This window comes from Medicago sativa, chromosome 6 (assembly GCF_051527215.1).
Source record: "Medicago sativa cultivar Bolivia chromosome 6, Bolivia_mono, whole genome shotgun sequence".
Lineage (NCBI taxonomy): Eukaryota > Viridiplantae > Streptophyta > Magnoliopsida > Fabales > Fabaceae > Medicago > Medicago sativa.
Genome location: NC_140754.1, coordinates 58,808,198 through 58,818,570, shown reverse-complemented (window position 1 = coordinate 58,818,570; position 10,373 = coordinate 58,808,198). Strand labels below are relative to the sequence as shown.

The 10,373-nt window shown below is 37.8% G+C and overlaps 1 protein-coding gene and 1 non-coding gene across 2 annotated transcripts; one reads left to right on the top strand and one right to left on the bottom strand.

The window, feature by feature from the left end:
- Nucleotides 1-5,003: 5,003 nt before the first annotated feature.
- On the bottom strand, nt 5,004-10,070 carry LOC146915943 (uncharacterized). Its single transcript, XM_085721500.1, has 5 exons — nt 9,421-10,070; nt 7,563-9,276; nt 6,546-7,079; nt 5,734-6,410; nt 5,004-5,541 (listed from the first exon to the last, which is right to left on the bottom strand). Exons 1-5 carry the CDS (start codon nt 10,068-10,070, stop codon nt 5,004-5,006), a joined length of 4,113 nt encoding a protein of 1,370 aa, XP_085577626.1.
- Nucleotides 9,598-9,704, top strand: LOC146915944 (small nucleolar RNA R71). The gene has a single exon (XR_015017174.1). It is a non-coding gene; the product is annotated as a small nucleolar RNA R71 (small nucleolar RNA).
- Nucleotides 10,071-10,373: the final 303 nt, after the last annotated feature.

Below are 10,373 nucleotides of genomic sequence, written 5' to 3'. Positions count from 1 at the left end.
TGTTTATAATATTAAATATAAGATTTAATATTATTGCCAACATTACAAGAACATATAGGGTCACACACAATAGAACGGTTAAAACGAGAAATATAAGTAAGACTTATAATTTGGGTATAGTCAGAAAATAAGGCTAATTAGTTAGCAAAGGGTAATGGGTTACTGGCCTTATAGAAGCCCAATTGTGATTACTTGGCATGCAGAGCACACAAGGAGGTCTATAAATAGAACCCTTGTGCTAAAGTAAGATACACCGCTTTAAAGAAATCCTAAAACCTCAAACCAAACCCTAGTTCTCTCTGAACCTCTGATTGTTTGGCTTGCATTGGGAACCAGTGGAAAGCTATTCTTGTGGACGAGTAGAGGCATTGCAACATTGCTTTATCGTGATCGAGATCTTTTCTGCACTATAAGAGGTAACAATTTCATCATTGATTCATGTCAAACTCGTAATGATTCAAGGAAAGGAAATCAAAAAATTTAATTCCCGCTGCCTTTGTGTTCATGATTTCCCTTCACTCATTGTGTTGCTAAAATTGATAAACTAAAGAAATTATACAAAGAAAAAATTGCCTATTATTTAAAAATTTATGAAGAAACTCAAAACAAGATCATATGACACTAAATTGAAAAAAAATAAAAAAAACAAGGGTGAAGAAGATGACAATTTATGGTGAATTCTAGGATGAGGGTTCTAACAAAGTCCCTCACCGGTGGACCATAATGAATAATAATTAAGATCCATTTCTGTTATACCCGTTCAGCCAGATCTCATTTCTTGTGAAATTTCATCAATTCCTTGTGTATAAACATGATATTTTCTCCCAATCAAATTTAATTGGCATATAGAAAAATCTGTGAGGAAGTAATTACAACGTGAAGTGCAGCTTCAACAAAAACTAAAACTTCACTATAAGGATTCCTCACCCTAGAAGAGAACATAGTTAATGAATCAATGAATGATTCCTCACTCTTACTTTTCTCTCAAGAACATAGTTAAAAAACACACCTCGCCTTTCTCTCTTAAGTATCATTCTAAGAAATTTTTACATCTTGATGATTTTCATAGTGTTAATGAATGAATGAGAAACACTTCAATAATTTTATTTATATGGTATGCACTACAAGAGAATCTACAACTTAAAATACAAAAAATTGAAAAATTTGTTCTCATGAACTTATTAATAATTAAGTATGAATCGTTTCATGGTGTTTTAAAAAGTCTGTGAACTAATTTTTAAATCACGAATCGACTATTTTTTTTTAATGGCAAAATATTATATATATATATATATATATATATATATATATATATATATATATATATAAGGGGATTAAATCCCAAGTAATACACCAACAAGAGAAAATAAAACACCAAAAACCCCCAAAGAAAAACCACCAGCACCCTCAAAATGTCGAATCCCCTAACAAAAGCTCCTCAAAGAACCAATAACACCAACAGTGGACAATTAAGCACCCGATAATGATTTTGCTTCAAAACGATCAACTACGGCCACCACTCAAGTTCCGGTCTATCGGAGGAGACATCACAACAGCCTAAAGGACCTGAGTCACAAACTTGCTTCCAACCTTGAATCATAAGCGATCGGCCCACAAGACTCCCGACACAAGTCAAAACAGGCACCCCTCAACTCACAAACCACCAAAGCAGACACCTTAACCTGTCCAAAACCTTGACCCACCAAAAACCCAATGCCAAAATCCAAAGACAAAGAAAAGGTGGAATAGTAGCGCAAAGCAAACCAGCTCGAACACAATCTCAAAACAAGACTCTAAATGCTTAATAGGTCTTGCAACCATTTACCCTAATTTTTCCCTCTAATTATCCTGCATTAAATGCTAATAGTCACTTAACTCTACCACTTTTCCCTCCTATTTTATCCCCATTTTGAAATTCAAATCCTGATTGTTGATTTTTCCCTAATAGGCCGCGTGAGAATAAGTGGGGAGTGTTGGTCAATGTACTTTTTTTATGCTATTAAATTTGACCTTTCCCATATCCCATGCAAACTCAGTTACATAGCCAATCATCTTACGTATGTTGGTTTCCAAGGCATTCCTTCTACAGCCTTTTTTGTACTATAAATACATGGCAATCCTGCTATCCCAATCGTCACTCGCATATCTTCAAAAAAATTTTTTTTCCAAAAGTCTTCTGTCCTTCCACTGCTTAACTGGTGTTCAAATATCAATTCATGCTAACTGAAATCCATTTTTTTCTGAGTTTGTTATTAACGTTTATGTTAGGTGTCCTATCCTTGATCCTCCTGATAAAGCCAAACCGCAAGTGCACGGCCTATTGAAGTAATAGTAGTAAGTAAGAGTATCGTTCCGCTAGTGAGTTGTTCAACTTAATTAACCTTTAGTGAATGATTAGAGGAGAGAAAGTTAGAAAAAGGGAGTTTTATTGTTGAAGGTAAAAACAATAATAATAAAGGGCCTCGGGATCATTGGTTCATCATAATGACAAATCCTTCACTAGACAAGACCTAAACATCTAATTTCATGGTTTACACACTAATTTCTAAAGACCGGTTTCCCTTAGCCCCTCACCTTTCCGATGAAAGTCCGGTGAGAGTTTACTTCTAGCAACCAAGCCTATTTCGCTGACATGATTACTAGAAGATGCATAGAGGATTGAAACTACTCTTTGTCTCAATAATTGCAAAGACTATTTCACTGTTTTGCAATTATTGTCTAGATTCACTTGTTCCAACATCAAGACTCCGCTCTCGCTTTATGAATTGGTGTTTGGGATGATGGATTAACGATTATCAAACCCTCCGCTTTCGCTTCCACAGTTTGATAATTGTTAATCCACGTTAAGACGGTGAATCTAGATTAGAAATTAGGGTTACATAGAAATTAGGGTTTAGGCTTGTTTTGTTTAGGATTGAGTCATTAGACTCCCCAACAATCCCAAGACGAAGAAGTCTACTCACTCATGTTCATCGTAGACATGGGGGAAGAAGAGAGATAAACAGTAAAATAAATTGCAAAGAAAGTAAAAAGGAAATAAAGACTTTTTATTGAAATAATACTTGAAATAAACAAAGTAAAAGGTGAATGTTTTATGGTGGAGAGCTACTCTATTTATAGCTTTACAATCAACTTAGAAACTACGCAACTAAAGGGATAAAACGGTAAAGCTGCAACAGGGTAACTTGGGCCCGAAGAAAAGCAGCAAAAGAGTGTTCTGGGACGGGCACGGCCGTGCCACATGTTGGCACGGGCCGTGCCAAGCTTCTGAGATTGGGGGAACATATTTTTGTCCCGTATCTTCGTATTCTTGCGCTGTATTTGCTCCAGTCATCTTTCTTTCGCTCCAAGGCACCTTCCACCATTCATTCCTAAAATAAAATAAAAGACAATTTAAAGTAAAATATTCTAAAAGAAAATAAAATGCAATAAAACTAAATCAAATCTTATTTAAAACTAAACTAAATAAGGCAATAAATTAGACTATCTATGACTCATCAAACTCCCCCACACTTGAATCTTTGCTTGTCCTCAAGCAAAAGGCAACAGACATAGCAGCAACAAAATATTATTATGGCAATATTAAGAACACATGTCTCAAAAGAAAGGCTTTGCTTCAAGTACACTAATTACAATTTCAAATACTTCTCATGAACCTATTCTACCCAACATCAAGTCTCAAGTGAGTGTGTGTGTGCAGTCCAACCCTTTTCTTGCTCCTGTATAAGACAGATATTATGAGGAATAGGTTCTATCCTTAGTGCTAAAGTAACCGAGAAAAGTCCTTTCTTCATTTCATATAAGAGTGATGGGAATTTAAGTTAAGATTGAATTAATTTAACAATTAAGCACAAGGGGCTGCAGATGCTTAGGGGCTATCTATCCTCGTAGGAAGTCTTCTCGGATGTAATTGTCCTTTCCCCCTAGATTCATAATCACCCTAAGCAGCGCTGCAAAATTTTATTTGTTTCATCTCCGCGTAGGAAGTCTTTTTGGATGTAATTGTCCTTTCCCCCTAGCATTGATGAATTTGTTTCACTTTAAGTTCAAATTAGGGAGTCACCACCACAATTAGGAAGTTAGGGATTGTCCTTTCCCCCACATGTTGGTGCCATTCTCCCGCCCCATTTTAACTTTAACAATTAAGGATATAACAATTAAGAACATAGATTAATTTCCCACACAAACTTATACTACTTTTACTCTTAAGACTTTAAAAGGTCTAAGTTAACATTAAAATAGAACGTGTTCCTTAAAATACCTATTCATACATTTGCCCAAGGATTGCAACCGAGTGCTTTTCTCATTGGAGAATTTCACAATAAAACATGATATGGGTATAGTATGATCATAAGAAACACAAGAAACTACTTTCATGTACAAGAAGCAACCTAAAGAAGAGACAAAACAAAAAATTTCATGCCATTTTTTGCATTAAAAACAAGCTACTAGTCATGCCTTTCACTATAAAAACAAAACAAAAGAATAAAGTTCAAGGGAGTTTGGACACTATGACTCTAGACACTTTATTAGCCCCCCCCCCCCCCCCCCCCCCCCCCACACTTAGGGGAAGCATTGTCCTCAATGATTCAAAAACAAAAGAAATTAAAAAGCAAAAGAAGAAGAAGAAAGAAGAAAGGGGTGCAGAAAGCTCACATTGTGCTATAAATAGCAAAAAATGTTGATTTTTGGAATCTGCAAGCTGGCACGGCCGTGCCATCCTCAGCACGGGCCGTGCCAACATTCTGTGGCAGCCCTCCCTTTTTTGCTTAAAAACCATGGCACGGCCGTGCCATCCTCAGCACGGGCCGTGCCAACATTCTGGTAAGGGGACTTCAAAAATTTTCAATTTCTTGACTTCTTGTCGAATCATACTTGGACAATTACCTACAAAACAACTTAAAACAAAGAAAAACAAACAAAACAAAAGCAATTAAATGCGTGGGTTGCCTCCCACGAAGCGCTCTTTTACCGTCATTAGCTTGACGAAAAGAAAAACAACTTTAAGGCGGGTCAATAAGTCTCCAAGCAGCCACTACTTCAGTCCCTTCTCCTACATTGTAAACTTTTAGCCTTTGTCCGTTAACTTTGAATGGTCCGGTTTTTTCAGAAAAGATTTCAATAGCCCCATAGGGATAGACCTTGCGGACTTGAAATGGACCAGACCACCTAGACCTTAGTTTTCCTGGAAAGAGCTTCATCCTAGAGTTAAAGAGCAGCACAAGGTCACCAATTTTGAAGTCCTTTTTAAGGATATGCTTATCATGCCATTTTTTAGTTCTTTCTTTATAAATGCGAGCATTCTCATAGGCATCTATCCTAAGTTCTTCTAACTCACTTAGTTGAAGTTTCCTTTTTTGACTGGCTAAGTTGGGGTCCAAGTTAAGGTTCCTAATTGCCCAATAAGCCTTGTGCTCGAGTTCAACCGGGAGGTGACAAGATTTCCCATAAATTAGCTTAAAAGGAGTCATTCCAATGGGAGTTTTGTAAGCTGTTCGATAGGCCCAAAGAGCATCATCAAGCTTACTTGACCAATCTTTCCTAGAGATAGAAACTGTCTTTTCAAGAATGGCCTTTATTTGTCTATTTGAGACCTCGACTTGTCCACTAGTTTGTGGGTGATAGGGTGTTGCAACTTTATGTTTCACTCCATATTTTTGTAAAAGTTTTTCAAAATGTTTAGAAATAAAGTGAGACCCTCCATCGCTTATGACAACCCTTGGCACCCCAAACCTTGGAAAGATAACTTTTTTGAACAATTTCATAACTACATGTGCATCATTGGTGGGGGAAGCAATGGCCTCAACCCATTTGGACACATAGTCAACAGCCACTAATATGTATTGATTACCAAAAGAGGAAGGAAATGGCCCCATGAAATCAATACCCCATACATCGAAAATTTCCACTTCAAGGATATTGTTCAAGGGCATTTCATTCCTTTTAGTAATATTACCGGTGCGTTGACAATTGTCACATTTAGAAACAAAGAGATGCACGTCCTTAAAAAGTGATGGCCACCAGAAACCAGATTGAAGAATTTTGAAAGAAGTTTTTTGACTACTGGCGTGGCCACCATAGGAGGAGGAGTGACAATGGTGAAGAATACTACTTACCTTGCTTTCAGGGATGCATCTTCGAAAAACCCCATCCGAACCTCTTTTGAAGAGGTAAGGCTCATCCCAATAGTAGTGCTTGAGATCATGGAAGAATTTTTTCTTTTGCTTGTAGTTCAAGTTAGGCGGTAGTACTCCTGCTGCAAGAAAATTAACAAAGTATGCATACCAAGGTGCGTTAGTTTGCGCCAATAAGAAGAGTTGGTCATCCGGAAAAGAATCATCCAAAGGCAACTCGTCCTCATTGGGTTCCCTAAGACGGGACAGGTGATCAGCCACAACATTTTCAGTGCCCTTTTTATCTTTTATTTCAATATCAAATTCTTGGATGAGCAAAATCCATCGGATCAACCTCGGTTTGGCATCTTTTTTGTTTAACAAATATTTTATTGCCGAGTGATCTGTGTAAATAATGATTTTTGATCCTACCAAGTATGGCCTGAATTTGTCAATAGCATAGACTACTGCTAACAGTTCCTTCTCAGTTGTAGCATAATTTACCTGTGCCTCATCAAGGGTCTTACTTGCATAATAAATGGCGTGCATCTTCTTGTCTTTTCTTTGTCCCAACACAGCTCCAACTGCATAGTCACTTGCATCACACATTATTTCAAAAGGTAAGTTCCAATCTGGTGGTTGTATGATTGGGGCAGTGACCAGGGCTTCTTTTAACCTGCAGAATGCTTTTAGGCATGTATCATCAAACACAAAATCTGCATCCTTAAGGATCAAGCTTGTTAGTGGCTTAGTGATTGAAGAAAAATCTTTAATGAAACGGCGGTAGAATCCCGCATGTCCTAGGAAGCTTCTAACTTCTTTGACCGAGGTAGGAGGAGACATTTTTTCAATAATTTCAATTTTTGCTTTATCTACCTCTATACCTCGTTCAGAGACTAAGTGTCCTAGGACAATCCCTTCTCTTACCATGAAGTGACATTTTTCCCAATTCAACACTAAGTTCACCTGTTCACATCTTTCCAAAACTTTTTCCAGGTTAGTCAAACAATTATCAAAACTAGATCCATGCACAGAAAAATCATCCATAAAAACTTCCATTATATCTTCAACAAAATCAGAAAAAATAGACATCATGCATCTTTGAAAGGTAGCGGGGGCATTGCAAAGACCAAAGGGCATTCTCCTATAGGCAAAGGTACCAAAGGGACATGTGAAAGTGGTTTTCTCTTGGTCATTAGGGTGAATGGGTATTTGGAAGAATCCAGAATAGCCATCTAAGTAACAAAAGTGTGAAAGCTTAGCTAACCTTTCTAACATTTGGTCTATAAAGGGGAGTGGGAAGTGATCTTTACGGGTTGCTTTGCTAAGCTTCCTATAGTCGATGCACATCCTCCAACCGGTGACGGTTCTAGTTGCAATGGATTCATTTTTATCATTTTTAATAACTGTAAGACCACCCTTTTTAGGTACTACTTGAACCGGGCTAACCCATTTAGAATCAGAAATTGGATAGATAACACCTGCATCTAGGAGCTTTAAGACTTCTTTTTTCACAACTTCTTTCATGTTAGGATTTAATCTTCTTTGGTGTTCAACGGAGGGCTTATAGTCCTCTTCATTCAATATCCTATGCGTACACAATGAGGGATTTATTCCTTTAATGTCATCAATGGTATAAGCTATGGCTTTAGGGTATTTCTTGAGAACATAAAGCAATTTTTCAGTTTCTACCTTATTCAAGCTTGCATTCACAAGAACAGGGTAGGTTGAGTTAGGGCCTAAGAATTCATACCTCAAGCTTGGTGGAAGTGGCTTGAGCTCCACCTTTGGTGCCTCTTTTGGTAGAGGGGCTGCTTCCTCCCTTATTAATTCTTCCATTCCCAAACCTTGCATGGGAGGGTTTTCATTCAATAACTCCTCGTAGGTCTTGGCATCTCCTTCTAGCTTTGTACCTGCATCACTAACCAAGCACACCTCCAAGCCATCATGTGTAGTTGATGCTAAGGAGCACTCTTTCACACAATGGTCAATTATATCTAACATGCAACAAGAATCTTTAATGGAGGGATTTTTCATTAGTTTAGCAAGTTCAAATTCAACAGTATCTTCACCAACATTAAATTCCAACTTCCCATGTTTAACATCAATTATAGCCCCAGCGGTAGCAAGGAAAGGTCTTCCCAAAAGTATTGGTACTTGGTTATCTTCCTCTATTTCCATCACAACAAAGTCCGTAGGGACATAGATTTCTCCTACCTTGACAGGGACATCCTCTATGATTCCAGCTGGATACTTAAGGGAACGGTCCGCTAATTGTAGGGTCATCCTAGTTGACTTAAGTTCCCCCAACCCCAATCTTTCGTAAAGAGATAAAGGCATCAAACTTACACTGCCTCCTAAGTCACACATTGCCCTCTTTACTATTTCAGACCCTATGACACAAGGTATGGAGAAACTTCCTGGATCCTTAAGCTTGGGTGGCAACTTATTTTGGATGACGGCACTACATTCTTCCGTAAGGTTCACCGTTTCACTTTCCTCAATTTTCATCTTTTTTGAAAGAATCTCTTTTAAAAACTTAGCATAGGTAGGCATTTGAGTTAGAACGTCGGTGAAGGGAACATCAATGTAGATTTTATTCATCATTTCAATGAACTTTTTAAATTGCTCATCAAGTTTAGACTTGGCAAATCTTTGAGGGAAAGGAATTTTTGGTTTGAAGAGGGGTGGTGTAACTTCCTCACTTTGTGGTTTCTCACTCTCTTCCCTAGTCATCTCACCTTGTGGTTCACTAGTCTCTTCCTCACTAGGCTTGACTCTTAAGGGGTCTTCTAATTGCTTACCACTTCTAAGTGTAACGGCGTTCATTCGAGGTTGGCAAAATTGAACAACTAGAGAGAGCTGAGCCTCTAAGACTTTGTTGTGAGAGGAAATGGAGTCTACTTTTGATGTAAGTGAAACAAAAGAGTCATTTAAAAGTCTAGTTTGATTTGCAAGCTCCTTGAGCTGCTCGGATTGGTTAAGAAGATAGTTTTCCATTAAAAGTTCAAGATTAGACTTTTGAATAACCTTTTGATCATTAGCATAACTTGGTGGTGTTGTTCCGTAAACCAGGGGATTTTCATTAGGGCTTTGGTCAAAACTTACCCCTTGGTTGCTTTGAATAAAGTTTATTTGCTCAACACTACCTAGTTTGCATTCACTACATGTATTGCAAGGAGATGTAGAAGTAGTATCACTAACATTAAGTTTTTCAAATTTGTGGGTTAGTGCATCAATCCTAGAAGCAATGTGGTCATAGTTAGAGACTTCGTACATACCTGCCCTCTTTTTGGAGGGTGAAGACTTTGTAGAGAATTCTTCATCAGTCCATAGAAAGAGATTTCGAGCCATGTCTTCAATCAAGGCATAAGCTGTTTCGAAGTCCTTGTTCATTAGAGCACCACCTGCAGCTGTATCAACAAAGATTTTAGTGGCCTGAGATAAACCATTGTAGAAAGTGTGGATGATCAACCATTCCTCTAGTCCATGGAGGGGGCAAAGTTTAAGCATATCTTTAAAACGTCCCCATGAATCATGAAGGGATTCCCCCTCTTTTTGAGTGAATTGAAAAAGCTTGGCCCTTAGTTGGCCGATTTTTGAAGGGGGAAGGAAACGGATAAGAAATTCACGCTTCAATTGGTCCCATGAGGTGATGGAACCAACTCTTAGGGAATGGAACCAATTAAGAGCCTTGTTTTTTAGAGAAAAAGGGAAGAGATGCAGTCTCAAAGTTTCTTGGTTTTTCTTATATGTTACGGTGAGCCGCCAAAAAGTTGAGATATGGAGATTGGGATCCTCATCGGGGGATCCCGAAAAATAATTTTGCTGCACCATCTTAAGTTGGGCAGGCTTAATTTCAAAATCTTCATCTTCAACCGTTGGATACACAATAATAGCATATGGCTCTTCCGTTGAAGGAGTCACGTATTCTTTAAGAGCACGTCTTTCAGCCATGTTTGGTATTATTTTTATGTTTTCCAAGAAGTTAATGATGAAGGGAAAAAATAAAAAGTTAAAAATAAAAAGAAAAGAAAAGAGAAAGAAGAAGAGAGAATTCTAATCACTAAGAAAAAGCTAATTAAATTAGTTAACTCCCCGGCAACGGCGCCAAAAACTTGATAAAGCCAAACCGCAAGTGCACGGCCTATCGAAGTAATAGTAGTAAGTAAGAGTATCGTTCCGCTAGGGAGTTGTTCAACTTAATTAACTCTTAGTGAATGATTAGAGGAGAGAAAGTTAGAAAAAGGGAGTTTTATT

Excerpts from the sequence above, each read along its gene's own strand:
- LOC146915943 (XM_085721500.1), bottom strand. The coding sequence starts at position 10,070 with ATGGCTGAAAGACGTGCTCTTAAAGAATACGTGACTCCTTCAACGGAA. Across the intron at positions 9,277-9,420 it reads GATGAAGAATTCTCTACAAA|TGAATGCAAACTAGGTAGTG; the intron begins GTCTTCACCCTC and ends CAATACATGTAG. Across the intron at positions 7,080-7,562 it reads CAATTTCTGATTCTAAATGG|GTGAACTTAGTGTTGAATTG; the intron begins GTTAGCCCGGTT and ends AGATGTGAACAG.